Source organism: Rhinolophus sinicus, chromosome 8 (genome assembly GCF_057876585.1).
Source record: "Rhinolophus sinicus isolate RSI-liver-muscle chromosome 8, RSI-T2T, whole genome shotgun sequence".
In the NCBI taxonomy this organism is placed as follows: Eukaryota; Metazoa; Chordata; class Mammalia; order Chiroptera; family Rhinolophidae; genus Rhinolophus; species Rhinolophus sinicus.
Genome location: NC_142508.1, coordinates 12,364,368 through 12,388,741, shown reverse-complemented (window position 1 = coordinate 12,388,741; position 24,374 = coordinate 12,364,368). Strand labels below are relative to the sequence as shown.

General features: G+C 38.0%; 1 protein-coding gene across 2 annotated transcripts in view; it reads left to right on the top strand.

Annotated features, from left to right (window-relative positions):
- The first annotated feature begins 925 nt into the window (after positions 1 to 925).
- Positions 926 to 24,374, top strand: part of NUP205 (nucleoporin 205) — a 59,840-nt gene continuing 36,391 nt past the window's right edge. For both annotated transcript variants that reach the window (XM_019750703.3, XM_019750711.3), the window contains exons 1-15: positions 926 to 1,065; positions 7,783 to 7,925; positions 9,193 to 9,364; positions 11,197 to 11,341; positions 11,756 to 11,915; positions 12,344 to 12,572; positions 14,278 to 14,442; positions 15,805 to 15,980; positions 16,409 to 16,525; positions 16,703 to 16,840; positions 18,423 to 18,573; positions 19,669 to 19,874; positions 20,888 to 21,070; positions 22,473 to 22,523; positions 23,165 to 23,374. In XM_019750703.3, coding sequence (XP_019606262.3) covers positions 1,038 to 1,065; positions 7,783 to 7,925; positions 9,193 to 9,364; positions 11,197 to 11,341; positions 11,756 to 11,915; positions 12,344 to 12,572; positions 14,278 to 14,442; positions 15,805 to 15,980; positions 16,409 to 16,525; positions 16,703 to 16,840; positions 18,423 to 18,573; positions 19,669 to 19,874; positions 20,888 to 21,070; positions 22,473 to 22,523; positions 23,165 to 23,374 — 2,274 coding nt within the window. In that variant the 5' untranslated portion in view covers positions 926 to 1,037. The remainder of the gene's footprint in view (positions 1,066 to 7,782; positions 7,926 to 9,192; positions 9,365 to 11,196; positions 11,342 to 11,755; positions 11,916 to 12,343; positions 12,573 to 14,277; positions 14,443 to 15,804; positions 15,981 to 16,408; positions 16,526 to 16,702; positions 16,841 to 18,422; positions 18,574 to 19,668; positions 19,875 to 20,887; positions 21,071 to 22,472; positions 22,524 to 23,164; positions 23,375 to 24,374) is intronic.

Genomic DNA, 24,374 nt, shown 5'->3' with positions numbered 1-24,374 from the left:
TGATTTCCAACAGTAAAATGGGAATATAAACTGTTTTCTCCCAACCTTAGTGGAATGTTGGAGGTGTTGATAAAGTGAGGTTGTAAGGCACATGGAAATCTGAGATAAGTAGCTATAATTAATTATCTCCTAATAGGATTATTTCAGGGATTAAGTGAGATAATGAACTAATAATAATAATACAAAAAATATATAAAATATATAAGATACAAAATATAAAATAATGTATAAAAATATTACATATAATAGTACAATTACTATGTATTATTGTAAGATAGTGTAAAATTCTCAATAAATACCTGGACTGTGATAGCAAATGGTAACGACCATATTTTAGTTTGAAAATTAGCAAACTAAAATTTAGCAAATGAAAAAAGGAAGGTACAGTTATATGGGAATGCTTAGGTAGAAAAATATTTGGTGTTTATGAAATGATACGTCTGGAAATTGCTTCAAAATAAGCTCCCATGTTGGGGCTGGGATATAGGAATGGGTCATGCTATTGAAGCTGGGCGTTCGCTATTCTAATTTTGTGTACTGTTGAAAATTTCATAATAAAAGTTATGATTTGTTTCACCCTATAAGGCCCCTTACCCCCCCCCCCCCCCCAGTAAGGGAGTAATGCCAGGAATATTTAATTCGAAGTAGAGGTAATGATTTGAATTTGCGGCTTTTATAATATCATAAATGGGCGTCATTTCAATAACTTGTCTCAGAATATCTTTTTGGTTCCCCCAACCAACTTTCTTCATCATTAGAAACTACAAATCCCAGGATGCACTGCACGAGTAACGTCAAATCAAGGACCTCGCATTTCCCAACTGGTTGCCCTCGCCTTATTTGAATGGGACTAATCCTGGCGAAAATTGACGTATGTGACCCAGAGCAGATTTTTGAATAGTTGTCCGCCTGAGCCGGTCGAGCGTGCAATTCGGAGTGGGCAGCGTGGTGTCTTTCTGTTCAGGCGGCGCCACGGGCAGCCTCACGCTTTCCTGGGGCTTCTGTGCGGCGGAGGGCTCCGTTAGTGCGCCTCCAACATGGCGACGCTGTTGGCGGTAAATTCGGGTAAGTGTGGCGAGGCAGAAGGGAAACGGGGGCAGGGCAGTGATCGGGTCTTCAGGGAGACACCTGGGCCGTGAGGTTCCTCGGAGTCCAGGCCCCCAGTTGCGCAAGTGCCCGCTTCTCACTAGCTCTGGGCCTAGAGACCCGCCCCTCCCCGGTTTGAATGGCGCGCGTCGTCGCTGCGGCTCTAGCCCTCGGGCTGGCGTGTGAGGGTCGCGAGGCACGGAGGCTTGGTCCACTGCAGTCGGGCGTGCAGTCTCTGCCAGCCCAGGGCCGCGCGTGGGCCTGCCCACTCCCCACCCCACGTTGTGGATTCGCGAGTCTCGGGCAGTGAGGCCGGAGGACCTGAGATGTTCCAGCCACGAGCGCAGGCTGACCACTCGCACCCCAAACTAGGCACTGGGACCCTTCCTGGAGGTTGGGGGGTCCTGCAGAGAGCAGGATTACGAAGCCTGTAACCCGGAGGGTGGCCATGAAGGTGTGTCACGGGCTCAGCAAATGACCCCCAGTTCGCTGGATGCTGCTGGACCTTTGGAGCGGCCGATCTGCGGGGCGGGGTAGAATCTCGAAGGTAGTAAAGGAACTCTGAAACATTTGGGGTGGGTTCTCTTCTGGGGAGTCTCGGCCCGGGGCGGTACCATCTCCCTGCCCCGGGGGCCGTTTGAAAGCGGGTGCATTTTGATTGTCACAATTCCTGGGATGAACTGTTGGCGCCTAGTGGGCGGGGCAAGGATGCTTGAAAACGAATTGCTTGCTCAGCAGGTCAGTGCCTAGATTGAGACGTACTTAGCTTCCTGGGCGTAATTAAGAGCATATCTGTGTGGTAAATGCTTGTAGAGACTCTCACTCAAGAGGACTGTTTCTTGGGGGCCTTTTCGTTTTCTGCCTCCATGCAGTCATTTTTGTTGGTTGGTTTTTTATTTTTGGTGCTGGCTCTTTCCACCGGACTGATATTCTTGAAAAGTTGTCTAAATCTAAGTTTTATAATAATGGTGGTGTTTATCGAGCACCTGCTGTTTCCCAGGCACTGAACTCAGTTGTATTTTCATCTCCTTTAGTCCCCTTTGTACACCTATGGGGTACCTGCTATTAAATACCCCATTTTACAGATTTGGAAGTAGAGGCTTAGAGTGGGTAAGTAATTTCCCTAAGGTTATACAGCTAATGCTTCTAAGCCAATTTTTGATACTTAATTTACTACATGCTACTACTCAAACACAACCTAATTTGTTTTGTTACATCAAATTTTCATATATCTGAATGTTATTAATGAGGTTACTTCCTTAACACCATGTTTCCGTGAAAATAAGACCTAGCCGGACCATCAGCTTTAACGCATCTTTTGGAGCAAAAATTAATATAATTATATTAGATAAGACCCAGTCTTATGTTAGGTAAGATCCGGTTTTATAGTGAAATAAGACCGGGTCTTATATTAATTTTTGCTCCAAAAGATGCATTAGAGCTGATGATCTGGCTAGGTCTTATTTTCGGGGAAACACGGTATTGCTGCCCCACTCTCCCACCCTGATGTAAACTTAAAAGTAAGGCTTGCGTGTTATACGTGTGGTTATATACATTTCTTTAGTACATACTCATGCCATTAAACATAAATAATTGAAAGAAAAAGGAGTTGTTGACAGCCACAGAGAGTATACATTGTATAAGGCTTTGTGGCAGGAGTATTTAATTGGCAACATAGAAAGGAAACATTTTAAAAAACCACGAGTCAGTAAAATATTTATTTAAAAATTAAACATCTTAGGGAAGCAACCCAAAGATGGATGAGTGGATAATCAGTGTGGTGTATACATACAGTGGAATATTATTAGCTTTAAAAAGGAAACCCTGTCACATGCTGCAACATGGATGAACCTTGAGGACATTCCGCTAAGCAAGCCAGTCCCAGAAAGACAAATCCCGTATGATTCCACTTCTATGAAGCATCTAACGCAGTCAAACTCATAGAAACAATGTTGGTTGCCAGTGGCTGGGGGAAGGTGGAAATGGGGAGTTGTTGTTTAATGGGTATCGTTTCAGCTTTGTAAGATGAAAAAGTTCTGGAGATGTGACGTACAGCAATGTGAATGCATTAACACTACTGAACGGTACACTTAAAAATGTTTAAGACAGTAAATTCTGTTAGGCTTTTTATTTTTTTCAACCACAGTTCCAAAAAGTCAAACATCTTAAGAATTGTATTGAGTTGGCGCAAAAATAATTGCCGTTTTTGCAATTATTTTTAACCTTTTAAATCACAATTACTTTTGCACCAACTTAATAGAAGGGGGAAAATACAGAGGTTGAAGAGTTCTAAGACTTATGCTTGAGTTTCTGCTGCATGATTTTCTAGTGTTGTGATTTGTATCGTCCTGGCTAAGTAGACGTACAGCTTGTTGTCAGTACACAATTACTAACACTACTTGACAATCTCTCTGTGGCAGTCTAGTGGACCCTGTTCTGTTCACAGCACTGACTATTTGAGACCTTTTCACACTCCTCAAATTTTTAACTTCCAACCCACCCGTCGGTCTCCTCGTCACAGAGCAAATGGAAGCCAACAGGCATGAACTCTCTTTTTTCCCCCTTCAAACCTACAAGCCTAGATACATCTGCACCCTTTGAATCAGTTTCCCTGTCTGTGTCTCCCTGTTTAAGGTAAATCCTACCCTTTCTGCCCTTCTCCCTACCACTCCTCCCTGTTGTATATGCGTCTCTTTTCTTGCTCCTCTTGTTTCCACTCACCTTCCCTCTTTCTCTTGATCTCATGCCTCACTCCTTACCGTCCTCTTGCCCCTCCTCACTGGCAGACCTTTCAAAGGTTTGTCAGCCTTCACTGACTCCGTTTCCATACTGGTCTCTCCCCATCCTCCTAACCAGCCCTCAGTAAGGGTCACATGCTCTTCTATTTCACTAAGTCCAGCAGATGTTTTTAATCTTTATCTGGCTTGATCTTTTAGGGTAAAAACCAAAATCCTTACCATGGGCTAGGAAGCCCTGCAAGGTATGACAGTTGCCTCTTTGGCCAAACCCTTGTTTTCTGTACTCCAGCTCTTTTGGGCTTCTTCTTAATTCTTTGGGTGTGCAGTGTTGCCTCTTGCTGTGGGCACCCACATGCGTTCCTCTCTTCCTAGAGTGCATGTCCTCACTTCCAATCCCTCGGTTAACTCCCATCAGACTTCAGCCTAACCCTCACTTCCCTAATGAATCCTTCCCTTCCCTGGGCTCCCCGGCCAGCTCACATTCCCCTGATCTTTGCTCTGGACCCCTCTGCTTTGCAGCACTTACCAAATTGGCTATTACACTAACGTATGACTGGGTGATAAATGCGTCTCCTCACTACACTGTAAGCTTCCCTATACCGAGTACAAGGAAAACAAAGGTACAGTGTTTCTCCTATGGACAAATCACTTAGGTTAAAAATACATATTTAGTCATTTGGAATAATGGATAGCCTCCTTTTATTTGTAACCAGTAACAGGAAGATATCTACTAAAATTAGTCAAACCAAAGACAAACTGTAGAGAAATCTTTGTTGCAACTACCTTCTGTGATGTGCTGACGTTATGATGGACTAAAGAGGCCACTGGGGTTTTTTATATTTTTGAACTGTTACTGGATGCCTCCCCCCCAAAATTGGGGGGGGGATGGATTTTTTCAGTAGAACTCACGGAGCTTATTCAAGCTGAGTATGTGTGCGTATAGTACAAAGAAATTTATGAGGTCCTCAGATGTTCTATTTATTTTTACTGACAGAGAATTTACTTTTGTCAGCTGTTTGTCAGGTTTTTAAAATACCTGTGGTAAGGCAAGTTTCAGATTTCCCTAGGAGTCATTTTTGGTACCCTTTCTTTACTCCCTGTGCCAATCAGTTACCAATTGTGACTCGACTAACAGGCCATGTCTGTTTTACTGCCCTCATCCTACTTTAGGCTCCGTCACCTGGTGAGTGGCTTACCTACCTATCGTTCACCGTCCCTGACACTTTGTATTCTAGGTCGTCCGTCAGTCACACCACTGTGTGCCAGTTTTGTCAACTACTAATAGTTGAAACTTTCCCAGTTCCTATTAGGAAAAAGTCCATGTTCTGGATACAAGGCTCAGAACTACTCTATCCTTTGAGTTCGAGGGGGCCAAGAAAGTGATCTCTACGGCAGTCAGCCAGTCACCATCCAACTAGCATCGCCAGATCCAGGGTCGGCCCTCGTTTCGGCAGGCCTAGAACTTAGATATTTGTTAGTGCATCCAGGTGATTAGGTCGCAGGAATTGGGTTTCTCTAATCAAACTCGTTAAAAGACAGATACATGCCATACCATTATGCCAAGGTATTGATCTATATCTGCATGGGTTCTCATGCTGGTTCATGGGCACAGTCTTTACCCTGGAAATTTATATGACAAGCTATAGTTTTTAAATCAGCAGCTTGGCAAGTCTGGGAGCAAAGCAGGGCGTTGGATGAGTGCTCTCTATGTGTGGTCTGGTCTTGCTGATTCTCATAACCCCCACCCCCCCACCCCAAAGACCTGACATATCACTTCCTGCCCTGCCCTTCAGAGCAGGGTAGGTGTTTCCTTTTATGTAGTCTCAGCACTCTGTACTTCATCATAGCTTTTATGACCCTGGTCATTGTTTTTTGAAGTCCATGTGTAATGTCTATGTCTCTTGTCGATCTGTCAGTTGCATGAGGGATTCTGCTCGTCTTGCTCAGTCTGCAGTGTCGGGCACCTAGAACGGCCTCAGTAGATGCTTGTTGAGGGAATGAATGATCCAGCTTGACTGGTGTGAGTCTGTCCTCACCCTGCACATCCCACCTTGTAAAAATATTCTCAGTACATTGCATTCTTCTGACAATGTTGTTCTCAGGATTGTAATGCATTTAATTGGGTTACAGATATCTTTCACGTCATTCTTCCTGCCCTGGTGACTTTATTTGGTTTTGTGTTTTCTCAGATAGCAGTTAACCTTGTTTAGAGATCGTCGTCCTTTACAGCTTAGGCTATTGTTAGTTCTAAGTTTCATTCTATTGAGTAATTGATTGATTGGTTTTGACTAGTTTCCCTTTCAGAGTCTTTATAAACATGCATGGGAACCACATCTGATTGTTTGCAGACAGAAACGTGGACTTCAGGGTAGTGTTTTTCAAATCATGGCTCCTAAATAAATTTCGTGGGTCCCCCACCAAAAGAGGGAAAAGTATACAAAATATGAGTGCACTGATGGAATAAATGAATGAATATTAGTATTTTATATAAAACCTGTTTCAGTTTTGCATGTGTGTGTGTACTGGGTTGCAATCTGGAATATTTCTTACCATGGGTGAGAGTCAGAAAAGGTGGAAAGACGCCAGTCTGACATCTTTAATTTCACTCCTGTTCTTTGAATTCTCTTTCACACTTTCACACCTATCAAATTCTTTGTTTACACTTTCCCTTGGCTGTTCTTTGTCACCCCGATGTTCCCCATCCTTCAAACTGCTACACAAGTGCAGTTGCCCCTTAAAGTCCTTGACCATCGTTTTGATCTTTTGAAATTCTTACATTATTTTGTGGCAACAATCTTCCTGCTATTTTTACTGTCATTGAAATATTTCACGGATGTACATTTTGTCTCGCAAACTTGATTGTGAGTTTTTAAAGCCCAGGATTGTTTTTCTTATCGCCTGTGATGCTGTGCTGTTGTTCATTTGTGGAGCGTAAATATTGTTAGATAAGTGAATTTGGCTGAGTTAAGGTGAATTTTCCTAGGTGTGTCTAGATGTGATCTTAATTTCATCACTTACCAGACTATTTATCAGATATGTCTGAAATACCTAAATTGATCTCATTTTCACTTTCCAAGTAGTGTGTGTGGAGGCAGTACAGCTTAGTGGTTAGGGCGCATTGTCAGCCTGCCTGTGTTCACGACCTACTTCCTTATCCAGTGTCACCTTGGGTGAGTTTCTTGACCTCTCTGCCTCAGTTTCTATATAAGATGGAGGAAGACATAGTGCTGACCTCATAGTGTTCTGGGATGAAATAATATGTGTAAAGAGCTTAGAACCCTGCTCAGTGGCACATAAAAAAAGCTCAGTATTACTTAGTATCGCTTATTACCTTTACACATCAAAATGTGATCCTTGTTATCCGAGTTCACAAAAGCATTCTGTGTTTCTATGCTGGTTTTTAATAGGTGGTAGTCAGCCAAGATAACATACCTTTGTTTTCAGCTGCTAAGTTTTACAAAATCTGTTTTATTTCCCCTACTCCTGCTTTTCATTTGGATGCTGTGGAGGAATGGAAAGGCACTTACATTTATGGCGTGCCTATGACATGCCAGGCACTGTATCGTGTGTTTTATCTGGGGTCTCTCATTTAACCATTCAACCCTAACAAGCAGGCATGACGTCCCTATTTCATATATACGTAAGGAAACTGAAGTTTAAAGAGGTTATTTCCTCACTCCATGTCACATAGCTAATAAAGTGGCAAAACCAGGTTTAGCTGATATTCCAATTTAGAGTCAGGATTTACTTTACATTATCATAAGTGAGAAAAAATGATGTGTGTATTTTTGCTTGAGAATTTTAATAAGTATGCTTTTATGTTAATGTTTGGTTTGTATGTATAACTTTGTATATTGAAAAGTAGCAGTGAGCATGACTAACATGTAGGCAATACCTTATGATATTTTCCAAATATATGTTTCATTTGATGCTGATTTTACTTATTTTTTTCTTCAAGCTGCTAGTCTATGGGGTCCTTACAAAGACATTTGGCAGACGTTGGGAAGTGCATTTTGGAGAAGACAACCGGAAGCTGTCCACCTTCTTGACATGATTTTGAAAAAACACAAACCTGACTTCATCTCATTGTTTAAAAACCCGGTAGGAAATTTTCTTTTTTTTATTTACTTAAAGATCAAAGGAGCAAGTAAACTCCTAATGCCTGTAAATGAAATATGTTACTTGTTCTCATTCATTGATTCAGGTTTTCTCTAAAAATGTAATTTTTTCCCTAGGAGCAGTTATTATCTTCTTTTTGTTCTCCTCAGAAGTTAATATTATATTTATTTATCTCTAGCTAGGAGATAACTTAATAACATTTGAATGTGATGTAGAAAGTCAGTATATTCTAAAAATAGGAGCCTCCTTGGAATTTCTGACTTACAGTTAATACCTCTAAGCCCAGTAAGATTGAGGATTTTATTTGTTTCCAGGTGCACTTCACCATTTTAACTCTTCATAACGTTGTGTGAATTGTATTATCTGAACTAATCAATTCTTGCATATCATTAATTACTTCTTTCTGAAATCCTTTTCAAGCAGAACTAGAGTACTTACGTGGAGGGATTCATATTGGGAAAGTTGTTTCCTTGCTGTTTGACAGTTTTGTTTTATAGACTAACAAGACCCTCTGGGAACTATTTATGGGTTCGTCTTACCAGAAATGGCTTTTGGCTTTTTAGCTTTTTTAGCTTTTTTTAGCTGTTTATATTAGAGGGAGTGCTAGCCTGGGAGCCAGTTGAGCTGAGTTCCAGTCTGGGCTGTATCACTAGCATTATATGCCCACAGGCAAGTCATCTGACTTATCTGAGCATCAGTTTTCCCTTCTGCTAATAGATGAGTTGGATTAAATGATCTTTGTGGCCTTTTTAAAGGTATAAATTTCTAAGATTTTTATGATCCATCAAGTAATTCTATACTATATGTCATTTGTTAAATATTTGAACCAAGTAAGACTGTTTTGGGGGATAAGGCCACATTTTAAATAATATATTAAACTGTCATTAATCCTACTATTTAATTTAACAAGTCATATATGCATTTGTTATTTCCCACTTGAAGACCTTATTGTTTTTATTTATTAAATACATAATTGGAGAAGTTCCTTAGAAACTTAAAAAATAGTGTGCCTTCTCAGAATTTTGTAGTTCAGAGTTTAGCAGAAGCAGTTATTGAGAAGGTAGCAATAGTATAAAAAGATAAAGATAATGTAAAATGTGACTGCATAAAGCTCTAATTGTAGATTATCTGATAAAGAAATATTTGTCATGTTACCACGCTGTCTGAATAAACTCTAGGTAACAATTTAAGGCATTGTCTCCAATGTATTATTTTCATTGCGTGATCTTATTTATTTTTACCATTGTAGCCAAAAAATGTTCAACAACATGAGAAGGTTCAGAAAGCCAGTACAGAGGGAGTCGCCATCCAGGGTCAACAGGGGACCCGACTTCTTCCTGAACAGCTCATTAAAGAGGCCTTTATCCTCAGTGATCTTTTTGATATTGGAGAGCTGGCTGCTGTTGAGCTTCTCCTTGCCGGTAGGTTAACCCTTAACTGCACCTGTGCTGAGGTAGCACTGAGTTATCACGTTATCACTTGGAGTTTAAAGTAGCATATCATTTAGATTCCAAAATAGTTTCTAAGGATGTTGTTTATTTGAAAAACCATATTCAAAATATTTCCTTTGGTTTATATTTGACTAAGTCTTTAGTTTAGTGATCGGAGTTGTTAAAGGTAATTTTAACTGTTTTAAGATAAGCTTTTACATGATCGCTTACTAGCAAAGAATCGTTGGCTGCATCTCGGAAATCTTATAGCGCAAAGTATTTATTGTCATATAATGAGTAAGAAGGGGAGGTCACTGCTTTTTTGGAGTTTCTTTCTGAGGGGGTGATTCAGATGATGAATAGATCACAATAAGATAATTTTAATAATACTGAGTTCTAGGGAGAAAATAAAGCAAGGCAGTGGGATAGAGAGAGACGGGAGCTGGTAGGGGGGCAACTGTAAACGGGGTACTTAGAGAAAACCTCTCTGAGGTTGGGACGTTTGCCCTGAGACCTGCACAAGGTGCCAGAGCTGCTGGGAAGGCTGTTCCAGGCCGAGCGGACAGCACGTGTCGGGGTGAGCAGACAGGCATGCGAAAGGAGAAACCGACTGCTGTGCTGGGAACATTAGGAATGGGGGCGGGTGAAGGAAGACGAGGCTGGAGCAGGAAGCAGATCACAGTCAGTCTCGTAGACCATGAAAATCCTTCAGGTTTCGTTCTGATTGCAGAGGGAACTTATTGGCAGGACTTTAGGCAGAAGAATTACATAATCCAGAATGACTTCGAAATTATTTCTCTTCTATATGGAGAAAAGATTGACAGTTCCATAAAATCAATTCATTTTAATTAAAGGAGCCAGGTGAAGGAGTCATGTGGGCCTTTTAACTGACAGGAGGCCTATGTCTAAAGATATTGTGTGGCTACCAAGATCCTTTTTGACCTGAGGCTACATGAAAAGAAGTACGATGTTGAGAACAAGTAAGATAGTTTTCCCATTCTGTGACGGAGATGCTAACTGGACACGTTTGAGTTTTGAGCTTAACTCAGAACTTTCATTTAACAAACATTAATTCTGTGCATACCATGGGCCAGGCACTGTGTTAAGATTCCAGGGATATAAAAAGGAATAAAACGTCAACTCATATAAAGGAGCTCATAGTCTGGTAATTGAGAAAGACATGGAAACAAGTAATTATGACACCATTAAATGTATTAATGCAAGTTTGTGCAAGCTTTAGTGATGGTCCAGAGGGCAGTAGATGAAATTGACGTTGGGTTGTACAGAGAAGTCTTCACAGATAGCAGGAGGTTTAAGGTAGTTGTTGAAAAATGAGTAGGTGTTATGTCAAGTGGAACAGGTGCAGCCCAGGAGGACAAAGGCCTTTCAGACGGAAGCAGTGGCCTGTCGAGAGGTGGGAAGCAGTGAGATGAATTTGGGGAACAGGAGGGAGTACAGTACAGTGCAGGAGTGATTGCCTAAGGGGGAAAAAAGCCATAGGAAATGAAACCAAAACTATAAGCAGGGTACTTCCAAAAAGATAAAGTGGAACTTACTCAAAGGAATAAGGGCAAGTGAAGATGAAACATAACTAAAGGCTCTTTAATTTTCAGAGAAGATTAGGGGAAGAACCTTCCAAATATTTGGAAGATTTCATGTGAAAGAGAATAAGACAGTGGATGGGTGTTTAAAGTGGAGGACCTGTAGGGCCCCTTAAACCCTAATATTCTGTGATTTCTTCGAACATTGGTACAGTGATTTTTGTCGCATCCCAAACACGTAAGTGTTTATTTACTAAATTATCTCTCCACTTCCTTTTCCAGGAGAGCACCAACAGCCACATTTCCCTGGACTCACCAGAGGATTAGTAGCTGTCTTGTTATATTGGGACGGAAAGCGGTGCATTGCAAATTCCCTGAAAGCCTTGATACAGTCTAGACGGGGAAAGACATGGACCCTTGAACTCAGGTCTGTTTGCTTCTTAGGATTTCAGGGGTTAATTGGAAATTACTCAAAGAATTGTAATTTTAGAAACAAAAATTTCTCCTTAATAATTTAAGTAATGTATATAGCATAAATGAGGTCATAAATAGTCCCTTATTCTGCCAAGAATGATACAATAGTTTAAACGTAGTTTATTTTGTTTACAAATAAAAAATGGTTCACTTATTTATAAACAGTGGATGGGTGTTATTTATGGTTGGAAGCTTATTGAAACCCAGTGATCTAGAAAGGATGAAAAGAACTAGGGAGCTAGGTTATTCTTGGTTTCCAGGAGTGCCATATTATTGTGAAAAGTGTTTGCCATATTCATATGATGAGGAAGTATAAACATTACTTATTGTTCATTACAACTTTTTTGTTGATTTCTTTTCGTTACAGTCCAGAGCTGGTTTCCATGACAACACGCTTTACAGATGAGCTGATGCAGCAAGGGTTGACTTATAAAGTCCTTACTCTGGTGTCACAGATTGATGTGAACAATGAGTTTGAGAAACTACAGCGCGAGAGAGGTTTGGGCAGTGAAAAACATCGCAAAGAGGCAAGGGTCCAACAACATCAATTCACGGGTTGTCAAATCTAGGAGGCAGAAAAGCCATGACAATTAGAACATTCTTCTAGTACAGGCATGGGAGGACTAATAATGCATATTAAAGTGTGTAAGCATTGTGCCCACGAAATAGACTTGCATTTATTTTAGCTTCTTTCTAGTCCCTTATGGCCCTTCTAGCTCTATTTCTGGAATGAACTCTTCAAGAAATTGGTTATCCCAAGTAGGACCTTGGAGCTTAAGAATGAGGAATTAACATTTGGGTTTGTTTAGAATTTCAGAGGTGAGATTGTGGGGTCCCATGTGGATTTAGGTACATTTATTTAGTTAGCCTTTATAAAAGATCGTTTTCAGTTTGGACTAAGACCAGGCTTCACTGTAATTTATTTACACTGATAATCATCCATTTTTCTTTCTAGGTTTCTGATCTCATCAAGGAGTGCAGGCAGTCTCTGGCAGAAAGCCTTTTTGCCTGGTCTTGCCAGTCACCTTTAGGCAAAGATGACACTCTACTCCTTATTGGACATTTGGAAAGAGTGACCGTTGAGGCTAATGGCTCGTTGGATGCAGTGAATCTGGCTCTTCTTATGGCGCTTCTGTACTGCTTTGATACCAGTTTTATAGAACAAAGCACAGAGGAACGTGATGGTATCGGATTTTATACCTATTAATACATTTGTTTTTAAAAAATCATATTTAAAAATTGTTGAGATAATATTTAAGAAGGGTGATATTTTAACTACTAAAATAAAAAATTGTACATTTTATTCCTTTGTGTGCATTTCATCTATATTTGAATGTTTAAATATAAGATCACATTTTAAAAATAATTAGAATCCTCATAGATGTTTCTGTTCTTTGGGGTTTTAGAATGGGAAAGTGTTAAAAGTTATGTAATTACATGTTCACGCGTTACGCATGCCTAATTTAATTAATTGCTTGGTTTTTTTTTTTTTTTACTATTCACATTTCAAACCTATTGAAGACATTCTAAGGGAGGATAACTATCATTTTTAGTAATATGTCATCTATGACTTATATTTTCTCTAAAGTAGATTAAAATTTTACTTGGTAACCACATAACCAGTTAACTGCTTAGAACTGAGGATTACAAAAATGGTTCCCACAAAGGAAGATTATTGCCATTTAATGTCATAGATTTGTGTAATTACTGCAAGTTATCCCTTGTCCAGTTTTCATTGTCTCATCTATTTCCCTCATTAAGTATGTGAGGAGAATAGGCATTTTTCACTCATCTTTGGTGACCATCCTTAGCCATTAGGAAAGGCTTATTTAAATCACAACGACCCCTCACCTCCAATCAAGTTGTCACACAGTACTTTGTGTATCACAGATGCACACCTGTGCTTGTATAGGAAGCTGCCAGTTAGTACGTTGGTCAGATTTCCTGTACTGAATGAAATGAAGCACAGAATTAAGTGGGGATCGGCTGTATTGTTGGAAGTTCGTAAGCTGTGACTTTCAAAAGCTAAATGGAATGCCCGGGAAGTTTCATAGGCTAAGTTACAAAGGCTTTTTGCATTAGGTTGTCATTGTATCAATTTCAGGTGCTTATAGTGATTATATCATTTATAGTTTCTGTTGGTTATTCTCTATGTCTTTGCTTAATAGGAGAAGTGAGTTAGTACATGTACAGTATTAGAAACTTTCAAAATACAGGAAATTAAAGAATGTGTTCATAAAGGTTGGGAACCACTGAACTAATCATTCACAATATGACATCAAAAGGAAGTATAAGAAAATAATGAAGAAAAATAAATGAATTCTTAGTTGGTCAGTGGTAATTCCCATTCTTTTGGTATCCAAAATCCTGTGCTTCTTTGAAGTACCGTAGTACAATTGAACTATAAATTAAAAATTCTTTAATTTTCATTTGGCTATTTCATTTGTGTTATAATCAGAGTAGATACTTGTTTGCAGTTTGCATCCTTTGTTTTGGTCAGTTTTTGTTTGATATTTTACATTCGGGCTATTAGTTTAAGATTCTATTTTGATCTTTAAGTAGCATTGACTTTTATATTTTAGAATTCATATACAGGAAACACGAGTGGCTCTTTAACTATTTTTCAATTTTTTTTATAGTACACTTATAAAAAACCATTGAAAATAATGAAATTAAAATTTAAGATTATTGTCGATTTCTTCTTTCACTTTTAGTTTGTGTACAGTTTTTACAATAGTGTACTTTTTGGTTTGTTAAACATTGATATTAATTAGTCATAATTCTTTGATGAGAATACTCTGATTTTCTGATTTTTAGACATTATTCTTGTATATGAAAAGTGAGAATTTTCTACTTTTTGGTATAGTGGTTTTTTGTGTGTGTTTTCAGATGTGATTCATCAACTTCCACTGTTGACAGAGAGACAATATATTGCAACAGTTCACTCTCGCCTTCAAGACTCCCAGCCTTGGAAACTGCCTGGGCTGCAAGCCACTGTTAGACTTGCCTGGGCACTGGCACTGAGGGGAATATCTCAGCTACCTGATGTGACAGGTAAATTGATTGTAGGTACTGTTGTTATGAGAAAGAACATACCGATTTTAATGGTATTTTGGAAGTGGTGTTACCTTTGCCATATATAAGCATGAGCATAGGAAGCTATCCTGAGTTGTATTACATTATAATATGGTAGAATACAGACCTTTTTTTCTCTTGTCAAAAGAAATTATATGAAATATTATTTCCCTTTCTTAGAACCCATAAAAATGCTTTTAGCTTCTGCTTTTCCTTAAGCGTTTAAAATTTGAAATGTCCGTATCCCAGTATTTCTTTTCATTAACTATTTTATTTTTTTAAACATCTTTCTTCTTGGTTTTGGTCACAAACTAATTTTTCACATTGTGCCAAATTAAAAACTAGTATTATTTTAAAATACCATATGTTAGAAAGGAGCTCTTAGGGTCAATCAAGAGTGAATGTGGATTTGGACTTTTAACAGTTTGTTACCTACTATAGCAAATCCTGTCCTTCTGTTTACATTCATGTAATTACCATACTCAGATATTGGTGGACATTAACAGAATGAGAACTATGCTTTTTGTTGTAATTTGAATTTCAAAGAGTTGTCACTTGTTTTTATGGTAAATTTGGAAAGATTTTATTAAAGTTTACAATACTGTAAACTTTATTAAAGTTTACAATAAAGTTTATTTTGTTTTTAAAGTATCTTTTTGAGTTGTATGCTGAAATACTTATGAGTGAAATTATTAAGTTATCTGAAATTTGCTTCAGTCTAATTTGGGTGGAGAGGGGAATGCATGGAGATCCAGATGGAATAAGATTGACTATAATGGATAATACTGAAACAAGGTGAGGGGTATGTGGAGATTTGGTCTTTTTTTAGATATCTGCTAGAAAATTTCCAAATAAAAAGCTGAAAAATGTATAAGTAGACCAGTTTGTTTTTAGATTAAGATTTTCTTTTTCAATTTTTGCTATTTGATTACCAAATTAATGGAGTTACTTAGGTGGTCACGTTCAGGTTTTGGTCTCACTTGTTGGCCATGGACTTTCTGAATGATCCAGTTCATTTCATTGAGATTAAAGCCTTAGCATTATTTTTATATGTTAACGTTTTGATAAAAGCTCTGTGATTGCATCAGAATGACGTCCTGTATCCCTGAAGTAATTTTTTTATCACTCATGGTATTTCTGTGAGCATGTGGTTTTCTAATGGACTTTTTCAGTAGTTCTTTGGGGTTTGTGAGACCCTTAGCGTCATACGCAGTCTTGCTCTGTGCAGAGCACATTCTAGGAGGTTGGGCAATTTTGAAATATCAACAGAATGTTAAGAGATATTACAATATAGTTTAATAACTTTTCCTCCACGTGCTGTTTTTCTCAACATATTTCTAGCTCTGGCTGAATTCACAGAAGCAGACGAAGCAATGGCAGAACTTGCAGTTGCTGACAATGTTTTCCTGTTCCTCACTGAATCCGTAGTGATGTCAGAAAACTTCTATCAGGAGGAATTTTACACTCGTAGAATCCATAATCTCATCACAGATTTCCTTGCACTTATGCCAATGAAGGTAGGTGGGATAATGTAGGATGAATGAAAAATAGAATTTTTGCTTGTTACAATAACTGTAGTGGTGTTGATAGTTAGCAGGTAGTCCAGAGTGCTAAACCATTCTCCAATGTTCAGGATAATCCAACCCAGTGAAGAAATGTCCTGCCTAAAATGTCGGTAATGTCCCCAGTGAGAAACACTGTAATTAAACTAAACTCCTCTATAATGGAAAATGCATTGAAGTTTTAATATATTATAAATTATGGATAGTAGTGTTGCAACAAAATTTCTAGCATTATTTCTTCATGTCATTAAAGTGGAATAGATAGTTAAACAAAGTTTATTTTTATGTAATCACTTTTAGACAGTTGCCTGATTTCCTGATTTCAACATTATTAACCCACATACTGAATTTACATATTAAACCATATGTAATACATTTAACAGGTGAAGCAGTTGAGGAACCGGGCAGATGAAGATGCTCGAATGATTCACATGAGTATGCAGATGGGTAATGAACCCCCCATTTCACTTAGAAGGGATCTGGAACACTTAATGCTCTTGGTAAGCCGTTATATTGGGTGGGTTGTTACCTCCCTCCTTCCATTATTTCCTACCTTTGGAAAACTTCAGGTCTAATATTTTAAATAGACAAGTTAATTCAGTAAACATGTACATTTTTCTTTAAAAGTAATTTTTGAGTTAAAGGCATTTTCCCACAGTCTTTGTTTGCTCTTGCAGATTGGTGAGCTATATAAAAAGAACCCTTTTAATTTGGAGCTTGCTCTAGAGTATTGGTGTCCCTCAGAGCCTCTTCAGACCACCACTCTACTGGGTTCTTACCTCGGGGTGGCCCATCAGCGACCCCCTCAACGCCAGGTGAGCTCCTAATTTTTCTACTTTTCTACTCTGGGATGGTCGTTGGGAATCTTGAAAACATGAAAAATGTTATTTGCTGATGTTACTGCTGTTAACACAAATGACCACCAGTGTAACCTTTAGAAATTTACACTTTCCTTTTACGGAAGGAAACTTAAAACTTTTAAATTTAAGTTCTGATCATTTTGGAGTATATGGAGTCAGTCTTTTATTAGGTATGTGTGAAATCATTAGAGACAGAAAGGTGTCTCGTCTCTTTATGTGAAACTTATTTGAATTCTATTAGTGTTCATTTGTATTAATCTGTCCTCTGTAGGCATGACAATAACCAATACACATCATTCTTAACAAGTTGGGAAAGTTAGGAGAGGTATAAGTACTAAAGGAAAAAGCTTAGAAGATATAATTGATGACAAAATCCCTATGAGTCAGTAGATATTGTAGGAAACGGTCCATTTTCTATCCTCTGTCAACTGAAGTATGATATGCAGTAGCTAATAAGATGGGTTGCCATACCTGTCCTCATCTTTTTGGGATTTCCTGTTCTAGGAGCTTTCACGCTGTATAATTTTTATTTATGCTAGAGTCAGTCTAAGGTCAGATGTCGTTTCTTTTTTAGTGTATTTCTTACATTTATTGTTTCATTTTTCTCTCCATTTAAAAAAATGTTGTGGAGAGGATTTATTAAAATTTTTAAAGATTTTAAAATCTTTCTATTATGAAAATTTCCAAATATGGAAGACAGATTCATTATAATGAAGACCCAACATCTTAATTTAATAGCTGTTAACATCTTGCCATGTTTGCTTCATCTACTACTGTTATTTTTACTACTTTTATTTTGCTGGAGTATTTTAAAGTAAATTATAGACGGCGTGACATTTCGCCTTTCATTGGTTAATATCTCTTAAAAATAAGGATGCTTTTCTAAATCTTTACAAAACCATTGTTACACCTAACATTTAACAATCATTCCCAGAAATCTGTAACGTTTTCAGTTTTGAGTTTCAATTAATGAGTCTGAATGACATTGTTAGTTATTGATAATAGATTTAAGGAAAAAGCATGTAAAAAGCAAAAACTAATAAGTGGACTTAGAGAATAGGAGTCTAGGAACATGGAATTGGATAGAACACAGAATAGAACATGTGTAGGTTACCATCAAAAACTCTTTCAGGTTACTATACTAAGACTTTTGGATCTTTAGACTAAATTTGACTGGGATTTAGGAACTCTGAGTTCTGAATATATCTTTGAATTTGCTGGTTAATTTTAGCTGAGTAAAAATCTTCAGTTTTGCATATTTGGAAAGTGAGCAGTCTTCTGTTCTGTGATATTGAGATGTTTTGAAAAAAATGTACCTTATGTTCACAAAAATATTACTCTGTAATTGCATTAAATTGTCACAAGCTTGAAAAAAAACAAATTTTCATAAGTAGAATATTAGATTATTTTGGCTTTGGTGGGGTTCAATCAGAGCACTTAATTAGTTTTAGTTAAAATGCGGTATTTATTAGCTAGTCCACGTTGCCTTAAAGTTAAGATATGCTTTATGTAAACTAATGGTTTTTCCCTGTTTCAGGTTGTCTTGTCAAAGTTTGTTAGGCAGATGGGTGACCTGTTGCCTCCAACTATTTATATTCCTTATCTGAAAATGCTCAAGGGATTGGCCAGTGGGCCCCAGTGTGCCCACTACTGTTTCAGCCTGCTCAAGGTCAACGGTAGTAGTCACGGTAAGAGAAAGCGGGGTGTCGTGTAAGTTTGTGGTGGCATTCTTGAGTTCAGTATCCCCAGTCTATTAAGGAATATTGGTTACTTTTGGTAGATTCTACCAGGGTGTATAAATTATTTTTATAACAACAGGGAAAGAAGTACATCAGTGGCTTTATGTGTATAGTGATGCCTTGATTACAGTCGCCTCTTGATTATGGGGGAATTTAACCATTTGCTTTATAAAATACAGTTCAGTTTAAGAAATCAAATTACTATATAAAAAATTTTAAGAACACATTTGGTGTTCAAAGCAAAATATATACTCCTGCCACTTAAGTTTGATTTCTTTGTCTTCCTAAGTGCTTTTTTCCTAAATTTCTGTTCTTAATGGTTTTTCTCTTGACCCTTTCCCAGTTTCCTCATTTAATTTTCAGTGTTGAGTTTGGTTAAACCAAAAATACTACAAAAGGGAAGAGAAAGATATATGTATTAAATAAACATCTGCGCTGTTAGGTGGATATTATTACTTTTATTTTTACATGTAAGGAAACTGAGGTTTAGAGAAGTAATTTACCCAAGGTCACAAGTAATTGGAGAGCCATGATTGGAACTGAGATCTGCCTGGCTCCAAAGGCGGCGTTTTGACTTCTCTGTCAAGGTTGCTTCTTGTGGATCCTGTCTACGTATGCTTTTGCTCCCGGGGCTTGGTGTGTAACAAGTAGTGTCGTTTACAAATCTAGACTGTAGTTTTCTCTCTCTGGGAATTTAAGTTCAACATCTGGGAATTATTTGGTGGGAAAAGTAGCCCTGTCTAGTTACATGACAGCACAGAGGAGCTCTCCTGGATAGGAGGTATATAACTGACATCCAAAGTAATTTCCCTTTGCAATTACATGGGCACCACCCATTCTTCGTCCTGAGGAAAAATTAATCCAGAGTTCAAGTTCAAAGGTGGATTCTAACCCATTTTCAGCACATGACTTCTCTAGACAAGACAACATGCTCCTTAACCTAGGACAAAGGCAAAGTTTGTTTGAAATTTATTTTCTCTGTCCATTTCCAAGCAAATGCTTAGGCATTTTTGAAAGAAAATTCTGTGCTGTCTTTCTTTCCAGTTGAAAATATTCAAGGAGCAGGGGGCAGCCCTGTTTCCTGGGAACACTTCTTTCACTCCTTGATGCTTTATCATGAACACCTGCGGAAGGACCTCCCAAGTGCGGACAGTGTGCAGTACCGTCACCTTCCTTCACGTGGCATCACCCAGAAGGAGCAGGATGGACTGATTGCTTTTTTACAGCTCACAACCACCATCATTACTTGGGTAGGTAACCCTTCTACAGCACATGAGAGCATCGTTTTATTTGTATTCTAGCACAGTGGTATTTTAAGGAGCCCCCCCATTTTTGCATACTGCCTCAAGTTTCTCAGGGATACATTTAGCGCATATATAGGGTTCTGTTCTTAAGCTCTTTGTTTCTTTAGAGGGTATATTTATGGTAGTCCTGCTTACTGCCATCAGCTTGTCTGAAAATAGCCTAAACCTGAAGGAAAATATGCAGAAGGGCAAATTAGAATCAATTGTTGCGTTTGCATCCTTCTAGAAAGTTCCCCTGCGTAGGTGTGTGTGTATGTATACATAAAGAATATTTTTCATTTAGAAGTTATTTACTGAATTACTCTTATTTTCTCTCCTTACACCAAACCATCTTATTTGCCAGATTAGTTTTTGTAAAAAACATCATTTTCATTACATAATTTCTCTGCTCGGGAATCTCTCATAGTTGTCTCTCTTGTTCACCAAAGCAAAGTTACGTTGCTCAGTCTGACATTCTGTCTGAAGGATAAGAATAGTATCTTCTAACTTTTTGGTTTTTCCATTAATGCTTAACATCATTAAACATCAAAACATAAAGTTAGTAATTATTTTTCATTGAATTATATTGGAGTGATACTTGATACCATATATATCTCCATTTTTTCTCAGAAGAGGTCAAGTATTTATTTATTCATATATTAATTTACAGTAAAATATACTACATTGTTCCAGAAAGGACTTAAAGGGCCTAGGTAAGATCTGTGTGAGCCTGGAAGACCATTTCTATCTGTTTGTATTGTTTTCCATGCTTAGGGCTATAAAAGTAATTCTACAAAGGCTGTCTCTCCATTCTTTACATTGACTGAGCTGGTGATCTGATTTGATCCCCTAGACCTCAAGCATCAGCAATAGGCTTATCTTTGTTTTGGTGTAAATGCTGGAGATATAGATGATTGCTGGTCAGTTTTCTTCCCTTCTAAAAATGGAAAGTCTCTCTTGTTCTTTTGTGTTCAATGCAGAGTGAAAATGCTCGCCTGGCACTCTGCGAACATCCACAGTGGACCCCTGTTGTGGTGATTCTGGGGCTCCTGCAATGCAGTATCCCCCCTGTTCTGAAAGCTGAACTACTGAAGGCCCTGGCAGCTTTTGGGAAATCGCCTGAAATTGCTGCTTCCCTCTGGCAGTCGTTGGAATACACTCAGGTAATATTAGGAGCTCTCTTTTATATTATTACAGTTTGGACAGTGAGGCTTGAAACTATTGTAGAAGCAAGAGCATCCAATTTGAAACGTAAAATATACCCTGAACTTCCCAATTAGAAAGTTACGATTTTGGCACATTTGGAGCATCAGAAACTAAGAGGCTTGGGTTTTTCTCTTGGATCCATGACAACTTTACTAGGTTATTGGAGACTGGTTCTTCTCCTAAGACTTTCAGTGTCTGTAAAATATTAATGAATGGACAGAATTCCTCAACTCTGTCTTTGAGACCAGACTGATATAAGCCTTCAGAAGTCACCTGTACTCATTAAATGTGGTGAATGCCTATTTTTCTTTACTGCCTCTTCTTTCTGCCTCTCCTGTCCCAAACCCGTAGAGGGAAGTATCTCTGTCAATTTTTCTCTCCTTAGCTGTAAACCCTATTGGAAGTTTTCTGTCAAGTTATTCTATATGTGATAAAGTTAAAAAGGAAAATACAGATGTGCTTTATAGAGATATTTGTAGGAAAATGGTTAGGTGGAGTATGTGTTTGTCTTAGAAATGATAGAGCATAAGGGAGCCTGTGATCTAACATTCACAGAAGCAGCTGTTTTGAAGCAGTAAAATATTCTAATGGTTTTCGAACATATGCGTCCTGAAGATGTTAATGATACTTTATAAAAACAAAAATTAAGGGTGTCGATGTGTGCTGAGAAGCCCAGTCACTTTTGGTTTAATATTGATACTTCATTTTTTCATTCATGAGGGTATCAGTACTTAACAGTGTCCTAAGTACTCAGTGCTTCTTTATACCCAAGATGAAATGTCATTGTGTTTAGACAGTTCTAACTTTAGAGCAAGACTTTTTTTCCCAAGGATACCACTTAATAGTATATTCTCAACTTGCAAGAGAGTTCAGTAACATGATATTAAGTATAGTTAATTATGCCATGCACTGCATACACCCTAGCAAGGTCAGGACAGAACATCTTAACTCAGAACTTCTGCCCACATAAGAAACTTGTTCTTAACAAATGTACTTGTTCTTAACAAATGTTTTTCTGGTGCCAACAGTAGGGCTGGTTGTAAACAGACCCGTGTCTAGAACACCGGTGAGATTTCATCCCATAAATTCTTTTAAGATTCATTCCTAGAATATCTGAGAGGAAATGTGCTGAAAACACATCTTGTGTGCACTTAGAAATTACCTGTTTTCTGAAGGCCAGGTAATTGGAGGTTCTACCTGACCCTGACATAACTGCTAATGAAAGTCCACAGAGGCTTCACAATTGACCTCGTAAGATCTGTGGATGTGGTGGGTGAGGAATATGACTGTTATATTGCAAAGCCACTACTTCTCATTGAACAAGGACTGTTCCTAACATCTCCTTTTTATTATTTTCAGATACTGCAGACCGTAAGGGTTCCAAGCCAGAGGCAAGCTATTGGTATTGAGGTAAAGTTTTCCTTTTAGTTTAAATGCTATATTCATACATTCACCTGACAGAAAAACTGAGAAAAATTATTCTTACCCTATTAAGTTCCTATAATTCTCAAATTAAATGTGTTTTCATTTCAAGGCTTTTCTGGTCAGTGGTGAAATGGAGGTGAAACTTTTTATGAAAGGAACTAACAACGTATTTTAGGTTTCAGACTTGGAAAAGGATGTTACATAGCAGCCATGCTGACTGAAAGTTTGGTTTGAACTCAATTTAATTAGGTTACTTGGGTCGACCTGAAGTGGGAGTTGACTTGCTTCTTTTCTTCTCTCTCTATGCTCCCTCTGTCTTTTTCAAAGAAAAGTTTAAGAGTTCTATTTTTAATTCAAGTTGGGAACAACGTGTGAGAATATGAAATTCTTCCATCTGATTGATCTAGATTCATAAAATACTTTCGTATCACTTTTCAGCCTTTTGGCTAAGATCAAGAATATAATACTGTTGTGTCTTTTGCTCTAAATGAATAATGGTAATATCTATTATGTGTCTTTTGGTGTGATCATTATAACAATATTAATGAGTTAACATCTGCAAAATGCTTTGTACTTTATAGCTGGTAGTTTTATATTACAAAATTTTCTGTATTTTTCTTTGGAAGGTTGAACTAAATGAAATAGAATCCCGGTGTGAAGAATACCCGTTGACTCGAGCCTTCTGCCAGCTTATTAGTACCCTGGTGGAGAGCTCATTTCCGTCTAATTTGGGTGCTGGACTACGGCCCCCTGGCTTTGATCCTTATTTGCAGTTCCTTAGAGATTGTGTGTTTCTCCGATTCCGCACAAGAGCTTACCGGAGAGCAGCTGAAAAGGTTATGTTCAAAGAAAAACTTTGTTCTCCTTATTCATTTATTGCTGCTTTTTCTATTAAAGGTATAAGATGCTACATATTCATGTTAGCTTTTGCAAGTCAGTACTGAAATGTCTGTGGTCTGATTAGCTTATATACATTAAAAAAATAATTTTGGGCATTAAAACCAAAGCACTGACTCTTAGTGATCAGTAAGTTAATTGATATGAATTCATGGTCATTTAGATCCTTTAACAGAACAAACTTTGACCATAATGGAACCAAAAATGTTACACCTTTATCATTTGGAAACACATTATCCTTTATTGGGGTGATTTAGGTTAGAGATCAAGATAAGTTTAATCTTGCACAAATTTCTGTTGATCAGTAGCACTTCTGGGTTGTGGAGTTTGACTTAGTGGGAAAGGGTCTTATGATCCCTTAGGAATGTCTGCTGTGGCTAGAGGCTGAGGGAACACTGACATTTATACACATATTTGCTCTGGTTGCAACACTTTCACAAATGAGCTTTCCTTACAAGTATATATCATCTTATGTAATTCCAGTATTACTGTGAGGCAGGCACTATTAACACTCCCATTTTACAGATGGAGGCTTAGCAAGGTTAAGGAACTTGCCTAAGGTCCAGGACCAGGATTTGAACCTAGGACTCTGATTCCAGATCCAAGCATAACCACTAAGCTATGTAAGAGACCCTTCCAGGTTCTGACGTAATTCACCGTAGTCTATAATATTGTTTATTGCCTCACAGAATACTCTTGGATGTATCTTGTAGGGACACATTTCTGCTTTGTTTTTATAGTTTGCTTTATTTGAACCTGTTGGGTTTATTTGTTGTATTAATGGTTATAAAAATAATTAAGCTCATGATCATTTGGGTCAATTAGGAAAATATAGCAAACTATATGAAGAAATGATATCATCACCTATAATCCTATTGCCAAAGGAAAGATAATTATTTCTGGTCTTTATACTATGTATACATACTTAAATTGAAATAG